General features: G+C 47.0%; 1 protein-coding gene across 3 annotated transcripts in view; it reads left to right on the top strand.

Annotated features, from left to right (window-relative positions):
• Nucleotides 1-16,857, top strand: part of PAMR1 (peptidase domain containing associated with muscle regeneration 1) — a 110,928-nt gene extending 94,071 nt beyond the window's left edge. For all 3 annotated transcript variants that reach the window (XM_078058201.1, XM_036106749.2, XM_036106730.2), the window contains 5 exons: nt 7,106-7,318; nt 9,076-9,142; nt 12,782-13,014; nt 14,210-14,502; nt 15,760-16,857. In XM_078058201.1, coding sequence (XP_077914327.1) covers nt 7,106-7,318; nt 9,076-9,142; nt 12,782-13,014; nt 14,210-14,502; nt 15,760-16,296 — 1,343 coding nt within the window. In that variant the 3' untranslated portion in view covers nt 16,297-16,857. The remainder of the gene's footprint in view (nt 1-7,105; nt 7,319-9,075; nt 9,143-12,781; nt 13,015-14,209; nt 14,503-15,759) is intronic.
• Nucleotides 16,858-18,398: the final 1,541 nt, after the last annotated feature.

The following is an 18,398-nucleotide window of genomic DNA, read 5'->3' on the forward strand; positions in this document are numbered from 1 at the left end:
GCACTCACTTAGTATACAGTGCAAGAAAATCAGGCCATGAAATCAGTAGTGCACGGCCCTCCCCCAGTCTTTCTGTACAGAGAGGCATGCCGGACTTCCAACAGGCAAAGCAGTGATGGGATTCTCCACCTCCTAGGGGCTTTTTATAGATCTTGTCTTCGAATTTGAACTTGCAGCTTCGAGACCAAAGCAAAAGGAAAAGACAGATATTCATGGGTGTTTGGTGTATCATATTGAAATTCTACATTTATCTGTAAAAAGATATTTTTGTGAGCAAAGATATACTGGTGGATAGTAATGTGATGGAAGAAGGGATCTTTTTACTTGCCACAGCTGGGATCTGCCCCCCTCCCGAGTTTTGTGATTATTAAGGGGAGGGGGAGGTGGGTCCACTTCCTAAATTAGGAATGAAGAGTGTGGACTTCCTTTTGTCATAGTCAATATAATTGACTGACCAGAGGGCACAAAAAAATGGTGTTATTTGTGTGCACTGAATAATCGTGTTTCCTAGAAATGTCTCCACATGATCTTGACATACTCTCTGATGTCTCCATCATCATGTCCATTTCCTGTAGACCTTCTGGACCTGGTCACCTCACCTACCTTCTGTCCAGCATGGATCTTAGTGTACCAGTCAAGGGAGAGAAAGATGTAACTTTATTTGCTTTAAGTCAGTTTCAATGCAAGTCTAACACCCATACTTCGGACTTGTGAGAAATTCAGTGTGTCCTTGTCGGGGGCCCCTCTGTGCCTTCAGGTTGTACAACGGTTGCTGGCTTTACGCAGACAGCACTGACTCCTCCCATGATAGATTCTGGATGCACACTGGTCAGTGTGGAGAAGCCCATTGTCTCAGAGCACCTGATCCCTAAGGTAAAACGGCTCTGCTGGTGTGGGGCTGACCGGCAGCCAGAGCAGCTGTGGAGGCTGGAGGCCCTTCTGATGAGATCCGACCTCTCTAGATGCCCTGCCAGTCATCCTCCCCGAGATCTGCCAGGAGCTAAAAGGCATGCAGGGCTTCACGCCCAGGGCTGAGAAGGCTGCCCCTCTGGCATCTTGTCACCTCCTAGGAGTGCCACCATGGGGAGGCATGAAGGGCCCTGAAGCCCAGGGCTAAGAAAATAGAGCTGTCCTTAGTTTTTCCCCCAAACCAGTCATTGAGCCAAGCATTTGGGCTCAAATGATTTATTAAAGAAGGTACTCCCAAGATCAACCAGTAAGGGAGTTGGGGAAGCAAGATGGGAAAGAGGAGGAAACCAAGCAAGAGTGATTTCAGCTCAACTCCCAGACTCAGCCCAATCCTGTGGGGTGCTGGGGAGTGTAAATGATGCCCTGAGGAATAGGAGTTGAGCTATTTATACACCTTGCGGTCATTGTCTATAGGCAACCCTGGAGTGGGCGCAAGGGGACAAAAATCTTGGCATTTTTCAGCTCTTCATATAGGCAAGGTGGTGCCCATGCCCAAGGGCAGTCCTCTGAAGGTGGCAGGTGCCAGCTTCATGTGTAGAAGCTGATCTGGTAAAAGGATATGAGGGGACCTGGGTGGGGCACCAATAGCATTCACTACAAGGGCCATCTCAAAGCCACCATCTATCCTTCAGTAAAGTGGCATCACAGGGAACCACCTCATCCTGTTGCCGTGAGAAAAAAAAGAAGACAAGGCTAGCGAGCCTTTCTTTAAATGTTTATCTGAAACAGGAATGCACCCCCAAGTACTGTTTCTGTTTGTGAAATGGCATGTAAGGGCATGCTAAACTTAGTGTGTTTATGTCCCCAGGCTGAGTCCCAAAAGGACCAGGGCAATGTGCTATTTATTATTAATCCTGGAATATTTTACTTAGCAAAGCAGGAGCCTGATGCTCCTTCAGCCAGGGATGCAGATGTTTTACATTCTCACTTGGCTTTGTGTGAAAACATCCATCCCACTGAGGAGAAAGGAAGCACGAAGCCCTTGAAAAATCAAATAGAAACGAATCAAGGATCTGTTCAATGGGGAGACACAAAGGATTCTAAAAAGAGAAACCACAGGGGAAATAAAGAGGTAGTTTTTGAAATGTAACCCCGGGGAGCATGCTCTGATGAGATGCAGATGGTCTATGGACCCAACAGGTCGATGTCTAAACTGGGAGAGAAAGAGGCGGGTGGGGGAAGTCTTAGAATTCTATTCAAAAGCATGCTAGGAGAGTGTACAGCTTTGGCAAGTACGGGAAATAAATGAGAGGGAAGAGGGAATGATGCCCAGTGGATGTTTGATACAAGAATACAATTTGAAGGCTTCATTTTGCAGGATTAAAAGAGATGAGTGTATAGAGACCATGGCTGATACTCAGAAGTCTGAGTCAACACACTGAATCCCGGTCTGCAGGCCCATCATGCATAGACATTACCAAGAAAATAGAGTGTAATATTTGTTTTATATCCAAATAGACCTAATAATAAGACTTTAGATTTCCTTGTGGGGTTTTTTTAAGGTGTATGAATTTGGGGAATTGATTTTTTTTTAAGGTTTATCTATTTTTATTTTAGACAGAGAGCGAGCCTGGGGCGGGGGTGGGGGGGAGGAAGGGCGGGCAGAGGGAGAGGGAAAGAGAATCCTCAAGCAGACTCAGTGCTGAGTGGGGAGCCCAATGCGGGGCTCGATCCCAGGATCCCAAGATCGTGACCTGAGCCGAAATTAAGAGTTGGACACCTCACACTGAGCCACCCAGGCGCCCCGAGAAATTGGTTTTTAAAAGAAGTTGGGTGCTTTGTAAATAAAGGCAAACAGGGGAAAAGGAGACTATGTGTTATGTAAATTATTCCTCAAAACCAGCCCAGCCAGATAAGTGCTATTGTCCCGTTTTACAGACCAGAAAAGCAAGGTTTGGAGAATTATATAATTTTCCCATGCTCCGGTTCATTAAGTGGAAGAATGGATAAATTTTACCCTTTATCCCTTCCATCTACTAACAAATATTTATTGAGGACCTACTGTGTACTTACTCTGGACACTGGGGAACCAAATAATTATTTGAACCTGTATCTTCTGATTCTGAAAGCTGTTCTTTCTCCCCCAGAGTCTGGTGACAAAGATCATTTCAATCTGAGCTCGAGGGAAGTTGGATTACTCTATGATTATGCAAGTCGGTCGTGAGATGTACAGGGAGTGGGGGGTCTGGGAGCATCAAACAGGGCAGGCAGACTGCATGCTGGGTTCATAGGCTGAGCAGGGAGGACCCGAACCATTTTGCCTGCTACTTTAAAAAATGAAAATAACGAACAACCACAAAAAGAATAAACAACAAAAATTTTTAATGTTTACATTTTCTGATTACCAAACATGGGGGGAAAAAGTATATAGAGACAAAAATCATTTTTGATGTTACAAGCCAGAGATATGACTATAATTATCTTAGAGTATGTTTCTCCCGTCTCCATTTTTCTCTGCTTTGGCTGCTTAAAATTTTTTTCTCTGATTTTGGCTTTTAGCAGTTTTGTGTACTAGGTCTGTGTGTGGTTTTCTTCATATTTATCTGTCTTGGGACTTTGTGAATCTGTAGGGGGATGTCTTTTATCAGTTTTGGGGACTTTTTCAGCCATTATCTCTATATGCTAATTTTACTCCATTTCTTTTCTCCTGGGACGTCAGGTACATGCCTTTATTAAGCTTCTCACTGTTTCTTTACATTTTCCACTTTTTTGACTCTTGGGCTTCATTCTGAATTCTTTCTTGTAAGTTATGTTTCAGTTTATTAATACACGTGAGCTGTATCTGATTTGCTATTAAACTCACCCACTGAGCTTTACGTTTCTGCCATTGTCACTTTTTAGTTCTAGCTTGCTCCTTTGGTTAGTTTCTAAGGTTTCCAGTCTTCCACTGAAGCTCTCAGTTTTCTGTTTTATTTCCTTGAGCATGCTCACCATATTTATTTTCAACTACAGCATCTGAATCCTTCTTAAATCTGTTTCTATTGCCTGTGTTTCTCTTGAATTTTAGCCATATAGTTGTTTTTTTTTTTAAGATTTTGTTTTTAAGTAATCTCTACACTTAATGTGGGGCTCGAATTTACAACCCCAAGCTTAAGAGTCCCATTGAGCCAGCCAGGCACCCCCAGCCATACAGTCTTAAGTTCCATTAGACCCTAACTCGTAAGCATCATTCGGCACTAGGAAGCTCTATCCTGGTGACCATCCATGAGCAATAACTTAAAATCAAATAACAGTTCTCCATTCTAAGATCTCATCAAGTTTAAGGTGTACTGTTGATTTAATTATAGCTTCTCTGAGAGTTGGAAGTAAAGACGTGCTACTTGAAACATCACGTGTGACCTGAGTTCAGACATGTCTCATTATAAAAGAGTAGGCATCTAAGAATTCTAGAAATATGGCAGAATTCCCCAGCCTTGGGCAGATTTGTTTATACATCCTGACTCAGTTTCTCTTTAAGTTTCCTTTTAAAGCCTCCTCAGGGAGAAACACACATAACCGGAATTGTCCTAAGGCTTCCTGCTGATTAAACCCACGTTAAATGTAGTTAGAAATAGGATCCATGAGAATCCTGCACTTAGGAAATCATGGGGCAGGAGCCTGGTGCACCACGGAAGTCCTTACTTCCAAAAGGAGGAAAACCCACCTCTCAGGCTCACAGTAGAAGGGATTGCTTACCTTTTGCTGAAGCTGATGTGGCTGGAGTGTTGTTCATTTTCTTTTAATATTCTAGGACTGGTCTTAAGTATCACCAGAATTTTTCTTGGCCATGAGCTCTAGCAAGCAAAACTCAAAATGAAGGAGGAACTGTGCTTGCATTGCACAAAACATAGCTCTTTGATAGGCTAACTGACCACGGAGTCTAGCCCTACCAGGGTCAGGCAGCAGGCAGGGGCTGTGGCCAAGGGAAGCATGCAGCCCCCCCCCCCCCGAAGCAGACAGCTACTTCACAATACCAGTTGATTGTTGCTGTGTGGTAATACAGCCCAGGGTTTCCAGATCTGAATTTTGTCAGAAGCTGGTAAAACGGATTTTTGTGAGCAATCTCCTGATTTTTACGTTGGCAGTGAATTCCATTTTCTAAAACTTGCAGGTATGACACACCGTGTTTTTGAGATAATTGCAGCTGTGGGCTCCTGCTGGTTGTTTCTGGGCTACATGTTTAGCATTAAGTGAGCCTCTACTATAAGAAGGTAGTCCTGGGAGACCTGGATGGCTCAGTTAGTTAAGCAACCAACTCTTGGTTTTGCGACAAGTCATGATCTCAGGGTCATGAGATCGAGCCCCGTATCGGGCTCTGTGATCAGCATGGAGTCTGTTTGAGGATCTCTCTCTCTCCTTCTCCTTCTGCCCCTCCTCCTGCTCATGCACTCATTTTCTCTCTCTCTAAAATAAATAAATCTTAAAAAAAAAAAAAAAAAAAGAAGGTATCCCATCACTGACGCAATATGGAATGCTTTCTCTGCCTGCCCCCCTCCCCCATCATAGAGGCATTCCTGGAAATGCAAGCACTTTCCAGGGGGCTTTCTCAGTACACTTGATGTTTCAAAAGGTGCATTGCCCTCCCTATGCCATGTTGGTATTTTGAAAGACTCCCTCAGTGAGGTCCATTTTTTTACAGTTAAAATGGGGTTTTGGAGTCCCCCGCCATGGAAACTGCTTATAGTAAGTAGCCCAAAAGCACACAGAATATAATTGAAATCATCTGCCACATGGTCTATGGGCAATCTTAGAGTAGACAAACGAGTAATTTGGCTAATATTAGCAACCTTGCCAAATTGCACATAGGGAAATTTACCAATTGTCGGTTCTCAAATATTTTAGAAGTGTTATATGAATGGAGATTCTTTTCTTGCCTGGAGGCAAGCATGCAAGTTGCTTAAAAGGTAATTGGGACAGTTACGGGAAGAAAAGCATGTCAGATGCATGATCACATTGCTTGGGGACTGTTTCATAGGGATGAGACTGTATCTTAGAAGAAATGATTAAAAAGAGACCAGGAAGGCTTACAGAGCAGTTGGTACCCAAACGCAATAATTAAAGGTTGAATTCCTCAGGGGCCCTACTCTGTGTCCTTAGGCGAGTAATATTCACCATTGTGCTGTAATCCATTTGAGAAAAATATGTTATCTGATAGAATCTTTCCAGGATTTGTCTAATATCTGTTCAGTGCTCAGAATAGCTGGTGTTGCCACTTTTACTTTGCATAGCTGTTCCACACGAGTTAGAGAATAGAAATGCCTTGGGGGTGGGGCACCTGGGTGGCTCAGTTGGTTAAGCATCCGAGTCTTGATTTCAGCTCAGGTCATGATCTCAGGTCATGACCTCAGGGTCGTGGGATCAAGCCCTGAATCAGGCTCCATGCTCAACAGGGGTTTGCCTCAGATTCTCCCTCTCCCTCTGCCCCTTTCTCCTGTATGCGTGTGCACCCTCTCTCTCTCTCAAATAAATCTTTTTTTCTTTCTAAAAAAGAAATGCCTTTGCAATGGATATTGTTAAATGTTTAGATGGAAAGCATGTTTTTGGAGATCAGGGGAACTTCTTTGTATCTCTGAATTTCTATCATCTTCTAGTATTTTCGAACTATACATCTCAGCACACTTGTGTCCCTGCAGATGAAATATAAAATCTTAAATTCATTTCATATACGCAGCCTTGTTTCTAGTAAGTTCTGCTTTCTGGGTACAGCACAAATAGGAAACTGAAGACTCTTGTTTAATTGCCCAAGCTTTAGGGAATGAAGGAGATAATATAACGACACTGGGAAACAATCATCCCTGTGTACTGATCATAAAATCTAGGTGCAATGTTCGTGTTGTCCAGGCCTGCCCAGCTCCCACAGCTTGAGAAAGAAATGAACAAGGTCACAGGAGAGCCAGTTGTGGTGTCAAATTTATTTATATGGGGAATGAAATACTTCCCGATTTAAGAACAGATCGTTAAAGCAAGGGGAGGGCATGTCTCACACATGCATTTTCTGTTATGAGTTTTCTCTTGCTGGGTCCTGTGGGCACCATCGTTAGCAGGCTCCACATCGCTGCATTTTTAATTCAGTGAAACATGAAAAGATCCGGTTCTAAAATGGAACGCTTCACACTTTTAATTGCTCTTCCCCCCCCCCTCTTTTATTTTCTTTTAGTCCTTGAAGAAAGTAACTGCTCAGACCCTGGGGGCCCAGTCAATGGGTACAAGAAAGTAACAGGAGGCCCGGGGCTTATCAACGGGCGCTATGCAAAAATTGGCACCATCGTGTCCTTCTTTTGTAATAACTCATACGTTCTTAGTGGCAATGAGAAGAGAACTTGCCAGCAGAATGGAGAGTGGTCGGGGAAACAGCCCATCTGCCTAAAAGGTAACTGACGAGTATTTGTGAAGTATATTTCCACAGAAATAGATGGAGTGGCTGGACTTTTTGGTAGCTCCCTACATGTGTGTGAGCCCCTAAAAAAATGCCTTTCCCTCTTAGGTTCTCACTGGAACCATCTATCACTCCTAGGTGGAAGGCCATCCCTGAAAACATACGCTTCTTTTTCGGACCTCCAGAGGACCTGCTTATCCTAATCACAGCTTCTCACTGTGATCAAGAAGAGTTACAAAGTTATCAGAGCAGTTTAGGGGAGATGACAGGGCTGGGTTTTATATATGTAAACCCAAGAACAAAATTGAGGCAGTCAATGGGCTCCAATGTAGCTACATTTATCTACTCTCTATGAAATAGGAAGTTGGTGCAGGAAATAAAAGAACAAAATAGACACACTATCCCTGCCAGCCTGTGTGGTGGGAGGTTTAAGATGTTAACATAATGGAAGACATCTTAATAAGATAGCAAGACCTCCAGCATTCAAGGCAGAGTTAGAGGAAATGGATGAGCAGTGTATGTTGAGAGAAAGGAGCGATCAATATTGCTTGAAATAGGGACAGTTATAGGCAGCAGGTAGGAGCCAAGCCAATCTGGGAAGCTGGGAGGGGTTTGCAAGAGGTGCAGAGCAGTTGGGATGATATTCCCATCATAAGACAAAGGAAAACAAGACAAGGAGTATAGGCAGAAGTGAAAGGATCATGGTAAACTCAAAGTGGGGCCAACTGGGAATCTGGAAAGTAGATTGAAAAGGTTGGTTTGGGACCAGGAAACATGGAACATTGTATAGAGAAGCTTGAAACTTACCCCTTGGCAGTGGGGATGCGTAGTTTTTTACTGAACCAGGTCAACAGCCCCTGTATTTTAGGGGCAGGTCACAATTATCTGGCTGTTTCCTAAGAAGAAAAGCATGTCCTTGGCCTAGATTACCCAGATAATTGCCTTAATCCTCCACTTTCCCTTCTGGGTGTTTGTCAACAACCCAACTCATGGGAAAAGAAATAAAAGAGAATGGTTTGTGAAAGGAATAAATCACTTTAGACTTTAGCCAGAAGCGACCTTCATCCCCACCAGCACAGACTCTGATTCTTGATTTCATTAAGTATGGAAACAGTGTTTCATATGTCCTTGGAGATTTTTGTCAACTCTTCTCTTACAAATTAATAACAACCAAAGTTCTCTAGTTTGCTAATTAGATGAATGTTGGCTGCTTGATTGGGAAAGTGAAGAAAAAGACACTTCAGCAAAATTAAGCCTGGGCTTTGAGGTGCCTTCAAATAATCATTAAGAGCCTCGGTTTCAGAGGAAGGAACTAGAGGAAGCAGCTACCCAAGACTTACCCATGGCTGACACTGCCATCTGGTCTTAAATGAGAGCCTTGTAGTTCCCTGTGTTGGAATATATTTTAGAACCTTCATTTTTGACTGTGACTCCACGTGCCATCAAGTTCATTGATGATATTTGTGGGAACAGAGAGTCCCAGTCTAATGACTGCCAGGGTTTCACATCACCCGGGTGGAGTGGCTTTTCAGAGGTGCGTCCTCCATGGGGGTTCTTCAGAGGGGGTTGTCAATTTCGATGAAAGGCAGCATGCTCTTTTGCACAGGAGCTGTCCAAACTTGGCTGGCACACCTCCTCTCTCAGACCTCTGTGGGGTGTCCAGAAAGGGTGGTCAGGGATGAATCTGAACTGAATGAACGTGAGCAGTTAATATGGGAAAAGCTGATGCCCTCTTTTCTCCTTCATTCTAGCCTGCCGAGAACCAAAGATCTCAGACTTGGTGAGACGCAGAGTTCTTCCTATGCAGTTTCAGTCAAGGTGAGGTCGAAACACCTGAGCTCTGCTTTCAAGGGGAATGCGTGTGTCCCCTCCCGCCCCTTTTCCCCACTTGTGTTTGGCCAAAGACAGTCTGGGGTTTTTTAGGGACACTCAATGCTGACTGCTCATGAAAGAATAGGGCCTGTTAGAGGGAGGCTGATGAGCCAGCTGCCTTTGGCCAAGAGGTAGCAACTGCTGGAACGTGGACACAGTTCATGGGATCGTGGGAAAGTAGGTGGTTGGTGGATCTTGAGACTTGAAGATGACCTTTGAGGAACTGGATTTTAATACTTGAGTCTTCCTGAAATTGCTGTGTGTTGCCTAGGGCAGCTTCTAGGGAGGTGGCCTTCCTGCCACATGCAAGGAGCTTTGGCAACCATGCAACCAAGATTTTCTTGGTGGTAATCAACCAGATGAGGCAGGCCACTGGCACCCAGGAAATAGAGATAAATGACCAGCCCCAGTGAGGGATGGGAGCCCTCAGATATGCCTGCCCGGCCTTCCTCCTGGGAAGACAGAGGTGGGGACCACCGGTGGGCAGAGAATCAGCCCGGTTCTGCTTCTTCTCTCCTCGTTTTGTAGGAGAAACTGTTCTCACTTCATCTCATACCGTTCTCCTCTTCCCCTCCACTCCGGCCCACGGGCCGCCCAGCTTGTCCCCGCTCCCTCCCCCCAAAGTGCTGCATCAGAGCCTTGGCCCTTCTGTCTGGACCCTGCTTCTGCTGCGTTTCCGTGAGGTTTAAAGCCGTGCTGCCGTCCGCTCCCTGCTCAGTTTTTACCTGGCAGAGAGACCTTCCCTGACTGTCCTTTGGAAAATAAGAACCACCCCCCCATCTTCTTTATCCATTCATCTGTTGAAGGATGCAACTGATGAATCGTTGAACACTACATCCAAAACTAACAATGTACTAGGGGCGCCTGGGTGGCTCAGTCAGTTAAGCGTCTGCCTTCGGCTCGGGCCCTGATCCCAGGGTCCTGGGATCGAGCCCTGTGTCAGGCTCCCTGCTCAGTGGGGAGCCTGCTTCTCTCTCTCCCTCTGCCACTCCCCCTGCTTGTGCTCGTAGGCTCTATCTCTCTGTCAAATAAATAAAATCTTAAAAAAAAAAAAAACACCTAACGATGTACTTACTATATGTTGGCTAGCTGAACATAAAAAAAAAAAGAACCCCCCCCCAAATGTTATAGTACTGGTTAATGTTTTCTCCTTTTACACTTTACATAAAAACAAAGCCATCATCAACCTCAAAGAGTCGATCAATTAAAAGAAGAATAATAACCCCACCTCAGCCCTGACTGCAAAGCTGACTTCTCTGCTCTCCTGCATTTTCTGTGCCTCAGGTCTCAGCTTAGCTCCAGCCCTACTTGTCATCCTACCTACGTTTTTTTTGTTGTTGTTGTTCAATTTCTGTCTCTACCTAACCCTACAAAAATCAAAGTTACCTGAACATTTTCTGTTTCGTTCATGCTCAAGTTCTGGGACCAAGAGCAATGCTTGCTGCAGCGGAGGCACCCCCCCACCCAAAATAACCGTCCCAAACAGTGAATGAATGAATGAACAAGATTGACAAATAATGGCTCAAGACCGAGTTCAGTCTTTCTTAAGCACTGTATTCTTGGGCAGGTTGCTAAACTTGCTAAGCCTTTAGTCTCCTCCTTTGAAAAGTAAGGGCAATCCTAAAAACGCCAGTCTCTGGGGATTGTTGTACGGATTAGATGCAGCACACAGAGCTAGCTAGCATTTATTGAGTGTTCGCCATGTGCCAGTTACTCTTCTGAGTGCTTTCCACGTTGTTAGCTCGTTTAATCTTTCCTACAACCTCTGAGGTAGGTATTACTATTATTAGCGTTTTCTGGTCGGTTTTATTACCAGTTTTATTATGGATGGGTAAAGTGAGGCTCGGAGAAATTAATTAACTCGCCCCAGGTCACATTGCAAAATGTGGATCCAGGATGCAAATCCAGGATCTTCAGTCTTCAGTGTCTTCAGGGTCTGCTCCCGTATGCGCGAAGCTGCAGCCTAGCCCCATGTAAAGGCTTTAGCCGACCACTCACGCAAATGAGCAGCAGTTAGCGGCAGCTATCGCCTTCGGGACCGGTAACAACGAATCCCAGTGATTGGAACTGACCCCAGCCAAGTGACCTCAAATACTCCGAAAGCAGGATAGCCATCAATCTCTCACCTTTCCTCTGGATATTTCCTTCTATCTCTGTCTTTCCCGTTTCAGGCAAGGCATTTCCTTGGGAACAGTGACAGTGAAATACAAATTCCATCTTTTCCTGATCTTTATGATTTGCCTGGAACTGGACTCTCCACTAAGTGGGATGAACCTGTTCTTTCCAACGAAACGTCTTGTAGAGGAGCCCCTGAACTACTAAAAAAGACCCCTGGGCTTTGCATTTTTAAGGCAATTATAATGGGAGGCTAGGTGACGAGGTGCCAGGTGGCTCATGTGGATGAAAAAGCAAGCCTAACACTTGGTTTTAAGGATCTTTCTGGAAGATAGGCTGCTGGAATATGGATACACCTATCTCCAGCAGCCCAGTCACCCAAGGACCCCAGGAGGCAGTGTAGTCTTTCAACAGATGGACCAAAAGATGAGCTGGTTTGCCAGTTCGGAAGCTCCTTGAACGGCAGACCTTGTTCTAAACATGAGCTAAAGATTCACTGAATGAAATCAATGTGGATGGAACATTTGCTCTGAGGGAAGCGCTATACAGACACATGAAATAGATTTCTTCGGATGACATCGGATGGCACAGTAGAGACACCAGGTTGGGAGTCGTAATTGCTCAGTGCTGCCTTGGGTACCATCTTAGCTTCCTGTGTGCCCTTCTCTACTCCCACTTCCCCCTCCGGCCCTCCTTTCCCCATTCATTAAACAGAGATGAACACACTGTTTCCTAGAGGAATTCTGACTTCTCAGTTAGTGGTTGTTATGTGCGGATTAAAATGAACGCAGGTTGTCCAACGTGTGTACATCTTCCCCCAAGAATCCCCAAGTGGTCTCTGGGGGGCTTCAGCTTCTAGGGCTCATTTAAAAGGCCTTTTCACATTTACACACACTGCTCTGTATTTCTGCCAATCAGTGTGCCCTGAGAAGGTCCTATTCTCTGAGGTGTGCTAATTACAGACGCTGATTGCGAAATCCAGCTACTGTATCCACACAGTTCAGTTCAAGTCAGTTCCTGATATTGCCCCATTATGATAATGTTTGGAGGAAAAAAAGATGCCGGTCTTCAGAAGGAACTTCCTTTCCTGTTTAATTTCACAGTTAATTTCTCTCTGTGCACATGGACCAGGTACCCTTGGATAGCAGCTATTATGCCAGATATTATCCTCTGGTTAAAATCGTAGGCAGCCGGAGGCATGCCAGAAATGGAAATGGAGGAACGGAACGAAGGTTGAGGCATGCAAGAGAATTTGCTCGGTGGTAGAGGGGAAGTGTGTGTGTGCGTGCGCGCGTGCGTGTGTGTGTGCGTGCGCATGCGCATGGTTGGGGAGGTGGGAAGGGGCAGATGGGAGAGAGACACACAGAGAATGAGACAGCCATGTTTTTTTCTGCTGTGACCAAATGTCTACGTGGGGGTGGGCACGTAGACCACAGGGGCCACAATGACCCTCTCTGGGCCCCCATGCAGGGAGACGCCATTACACCAGCTCTACTCGGCCTCCTTGAGCAAGCAGAAGCTGCAGGGCGCCCCCACCAAGAAGCCAGCCCTTCCCTTTGGAGACCTGCCCCCCGGGTTCCAGCATCTGCACACCCAGCTCCAGTACGAGTGCATCTCGCCTTTCTACCGCCGCCTGGGCAGCAGCCGCAGGACGTGCCTGCGGACCGGGAAGTGGAGTGGGCGAGCCCCGTCCTGCGTCCCCAGTGAGTCGGGCCTTGCCCGGGGGCGGGCGCGGCGTCCGGCTTCCGTGGCTGCTTGTGAAAAGCCATCGACCCAGTTGAAGACTTTTTGGGAAAGGGTCCTTGTCCGGTGGGCCTCCAGCTAATTCCCTAGCTTGGTTCTGTCTCATATTCCACAGTTGGAGCTTCCTTCCTTTGCCTTAAACTTCTAACTCGGGAGAAACTAACTCATTAGGTCTTTGATGAGTTTTTTTGGAGAGGGGCATTCTTCCTTGTGGATAATTCTTTATTTTTTATTTATTTTTTAGAAGATTTTATGTATTTATTTGAGAGAGAGAGAGTGCGTGCGCACATGCAGGGGAGAGGCAGAGGGAGAAGCAGGCTCCTCGCTGAGCAGGGGGACCGTTGTGGGGCTCGATCCCAGGACCCCAAGATCATGACCTGAGCTGAAGGCATTTAACATTTAACCGACTGAGCCAGCCAGGCACCCCTCCTTGTGGATAACTCTTGTCATGTTCACTTGGAGGAAAGGGAGAGAACCATCATTAAGCACCAAGTAGGGGAGGGATTAACGATACCAGAAGGCTTCTACTTATGCCATCTTGGATACCCTGTCTGAGCCCGTTTTCATGCTTATCATCCCATGGTATTGAATAGGTAGTTATTGATTAGGTGATGAGGTATTAAGTAGCCATAAGATTATGGTGATGATTACTGAGGTAATACGTGAAAGTATCTGGAAAAGAGCCTGGCACATGCTAAATTCTACCTTCCCCACCCTCTTTGTCAAAGGAGAACAGTATGGCTTAATTCTTTGTGGTCAAGTTTGTAACGATAGTCATGATATTATGAGTCTGACTGTTTACATAGATCATCATCCAGTCTCGTTAAGAACCCTATGAGACAAATGTGATTACAAGACCCATTTTGCAGGCAAGAAGACTGAGGCTTTAAGAGATTTGGCAATTTGTCCAAAGTCCTATTGATAGAAAGTGCCTGGGATCCCAAGCCTTCCATCTTAACCCCAGACTTGATAGCCAACCATGTCAAGATGGTTGATTACTATTTAATGGGAAAAGGAAAACATCTTAGATGCTTAGTGGTCATCACACCCATGGGGCCCACCTTTCCAGATGTGTGTTCTCTTGGTTGAGCCACACATTCCCCTTTGTATGGGAAAGTCTGAGTTTATCTGACTGAGCTGGTGCTTTCTCCACAGTCTGCGGGAAAACTGAGAACGTCACTGGTCCGAAGAGCCAGGGGCTGCGCTGGCCGTGGCAGGCGGCCATCTATAGAAGGGCCAGCGGGGTGCATGGTGGCAGCCTGCACAAGGGCACGTGGTTCCTGGTCTGCAGCGGCGCCCTGGTGAATGAGCGCACCGTGGTGGTGGCTGCCCACTGCGTAACTGACCTGGGGAGGGTCACCATGATCAAGACAGCAGACCTCAAAGTTGTCCTGGGGAAATTCTACCGGGATGATGACCGAGATGAGAAGACCATCCAGAGCTTGCGGGTGAGAGAGGGCTGTAACCTGGAAACCAGGTGTTGGCTCAGCAAACTCCAGGCACTGGGAGGGCAGTGGCTGTCAGTCCCGACACCTTGGCATGTTAGCTCCCAGCCCGGAGCCTGGCAGAGCCTGGCAGGGGGCAGGCGTCCAGTATTTCACATAGAGACTAGAAAGGAAAAAAGACTGCAGAGTCTTTTTCCTTTTGTTTTCAAAATAAGATTATAATAAATATCATCTATCACTGTGGTCATCAAAAATTAATCACCTATTATGTTTAGGGCATTGTATGAGGTAGGCTTCGAGGACTTAGGTTTTATCCAAGATACTCCTAATCAATCTATAATATTCTTCTGTCTATCTCCCTCCCTCCCTCTCTTCCATCCACCTACCCACCCACCTCTCTATCTGTCCATCTGTCCATCCATCTGTCCATCTATCCATTCATTGTTGAGCTCCCACAGTATGCCATTCACAGGGAAGAGATACAGAACTGAATAAGGCATGGTCTTTGCCCTGAAGAATCCACAGGCTAGTGGAAGAGACAGACCAGCATATCATGATTAGTTTGACACAAGAGAAGCCCTGAGGAAATGTGCCCAAATACAGTTGAAGTAATAGAACGTGTACATAAAAATGTTAGAATGTATCACACATGTAAGCTCCTAGAGGCCCCCATCAAAGAGGGTGATCAGCAAGGGTTGGGACAATGAGCAAAGACTGTGGAAAAGTCTTGTGGAACATTCTGGGTGTGGCTCTGTCTTACTGGCTTCCCGATGAATGAGACGTTTACAGCGAGCCAGAGGTTGCAGTCTGGTAGCCTTTTAGGGGTTTGTGTCTGCGTAGTGCTAACATACATTTTTTTAACTAGTTATTTGCTAACATTTAAAAATCAGGAGGTTCAGATGCAGATCTGGAGTCTGTTCTCTGACAAAGTTAGAAAGCTGGCCCCCTCTTGGCCTGGCAGTGGTCACTGGAGCAGAGGGGCCACTCCCCACTTTAGAGTGGGGTAGGCACCACCGTCCTCTGCAGCCCCGTCTGCCACCCCACTTAGTTAACACCACCTGCCGGGCAGCAGTGGGCATTTCACTTCGCAAGGCCCCAAAGAAAGCAGTTGTTTTCTATGACCCCTGAAGCAGAGTCTCTCCAAACCACTGCAGCTGTCTCCAAGACACTTTCCCCCGGTTATTTAGCCCCGGGGCTTGCCTGTTCTTATTCCCTGTGCAGTCATGGCTCAGCACTGCTGTCCGTCTCTTGCATTTATAGATTTCTGCAGTCATTCTGCATCCCAACTACGACCCCATCCTGCTGGACACGGACATCGCCATCCTGAAGCTCCTGGACAAGGCTCGCGTCAGCACCCGCGTCCAGCCCATCTGCCTCGCAGCCCCGCGGGACCTGAGCGCCTCCTTCCAGGAGTCCCGCATCACTGTGGCCGGCTGGAACGTGCTGGCAGATGCGAGAAGCCCTGGCTTCAAGAACGACACGCTGCGCTCGGGGGCGGTCAGGGTGGTGGACTCGCTGCTGTGTGAGGAGCAGCACGAAGAGCACGGCATCCCCGTGAGTGTCACGGATAACATGTTCTGTGCCAACCGGGACCCCGCCGCCCCCTCTGATATCTGCCCGGCAGAGACGGGGGGCATCGCTGCCGTGTCGTTCCCGGGACGGGCGTCCCCCGAGCCGCGCTGGCATCTGGTGGGGCTGGTCAGCTGGAGCTATGACAAGACCTGCAGCCACAGCCTCTCCACGGCCTTCAGCAAGGTCCTGCCTTTTAAAGACTGGATCGAGAGAAACATGAAGTGAGCCTCAGGCCCATTGAGACGCTGTTCGGGCGCCCATCCCATCCGTACGTGTGTTGCACGAGGCCGTGTGGGCCTGAAGCTTGACTCTGCCTGTGAATTCGGCCGGCCCAGGGCTTCTGACTTCAGGATCGAAACTCAGTGGAGAGTGAGTAGAGCTCACCTTCGGGTCGGCCACTGCGTCCCTGGCTGTGGAGGCTATGTGGAAGATACCAGGGCTGCTTGCGAGAACCGAGTCCCCGCCAAAGAGACCATGCAAAGAGCAAAGCTTTGGTCCCCATTCCACCAGCCCGGTGACCTTGCCCATCTGCCCTGCAGTCAATGTCATGGCCAGCTCTGGCCGAGAGAGGCTTGGCCAAGAAGTCTGAGATTCATGAGGTCTCTTCCAAGACTCTGGCCAGACCACGTTCCAGAAAGCTGCGTGTGGAACAGCCCAGGACAGCAGGGCTTGGATGTGGCCTCGGCGTTTGTGTACATTGCCACAGTAAAGTGTGGTCCTTTTCTTTCTCAATCCCCTGTACGTCTTTTAATAAAACGAGGGTTGGCTTCTGACCTACAGAACAAATGGGCTGTGGCTCTGATTTCTGCATGCTGGTTCTCAGGACAATGGCTTGGTGACAGCCCTTTAGAATAGCTCCTCAAGTTATCATTTCCAAACAATGAGTACGGCAAAGTTGATGCCATCTTTTCAATACCAGCCCCTGAATGTGCTGAGTTATGGGCTGGAGGAGGAGCGACATGGGGGGCCATCAGGTAAGGCACAAACAGAGGAAAATACCAAGGATTAGATGATTTCCAGTGTCCCCTCTGGTTCTCATGTCCTCGATCAAGCACAAAACTCAGCTTTGAACCTCCGTCAATCTTGATGACATGTTTTCATAGCTTCTGAATTGTCATCACCTCTTTACTCACACTAGATTGAGATATGCTTCCCTGTTTTCTGTAACTGATGGGATTTTCCTTTCAAGCCCCACCTGGCTCCCACTGGATAGTGGAGGGAAAAAAATGAATTCAATCCAGTCCCTGAAGCGATCTTTTCAGTAACATTCACTTTTGGGGGTGGGGGTTACTCACCCTTTTATCCTTTTTTCCCTACTCTCCTGGCCAGTCTCCTGCCCTCCCAGATGGTGCTGGGGAGGCTGGGGACCTCAAGCATGGGGACACACTAGGACTCCCGAGGGCCTGCTGGCTTTTTAGGTGTGTGTGGTGGGTCTTTCCCATTCCTGGCCGTTCCGCTGACATTGACCTCAGGCGCTATGGCTGTAACCACTGAAACTTGGGCTGTGTTCTCTCTGCTTCCCTGGGTCCCGGCAGTCCTCCTTGTTGGTGTGGGCTCCTCCTCACCCCTGGCTGACACTGGTACTCCTGAGATGTGGGGGTGACCCCCTTTGAGACCCTGCTTTGGGTCTCACTGCCCCATTGAGAGCCTTCTCGGCCAGCCATCCAGCCAGACTCTCCGTGACCTCCCCTTCCTACCGTGGGGGCTTTTCTGTACTTCATGAGGGCTGAGAGCCCAGGGTTGGGACAGGGAACCCTGGAAGACATTCACCTCCTATACACCCAAACAGGAACATTACTCCTTCTCAACCTATTGGAGAGAATTTTGATCTCTGGGTCTTTAACCCCAACAGGAGGTTAGGATACATTTGTCTTCCAAACTGCCTTACCAACTCTGTGTCTTTACATCGTCCCCAGAGCCAGAAGACAGTTTCTGGTACCTTATCTTTTTGTCAGGCTTTCTTGGGGCTTTCCATTATCTGTACCCCCCTCCTTTCTCCTGGCTTAATCTAAGAGCAATGTATTAGTTATCGACTTCTGAGTAACAAACATCTAATGCTTGTGGGTTAGAACAGGCAGTATTTATTTTCTCCTAGCTCCAGTGGGTCAGGAATTAGGGAACTGAGGTTGGCATGGGGTTGTAGTCATCTGAGGCCTTAACTGGGGCTGGAGCATTGGGTTCGACAAATACTGGGTTCGACCAGGTTGCTCAAAGATTTTTTCCGTCTATTTTTTAAGCCTAGAAAACTTGGATCTTGAGAGGCACAGTGGAAATCTGAGCAAAGAGATCTAGATTCAAATTTTTGCTTTTCTTTCTTTTTTTTTTTT

The sequence above is a fragment of the Halichoerus grypus genome, chromosome 11, assembly GCF_964656455.1.
Source record: "Halichoerus grypus chromosome 11, mHalGry1.hap1.1, whole genome shotgun sequence".
Lineage (NCBI taxonomy): Eukaryota > Metazoa > Chordata > Mammalia > Carnivora > Phocidae > Halichoerus > Halichoerus grypus.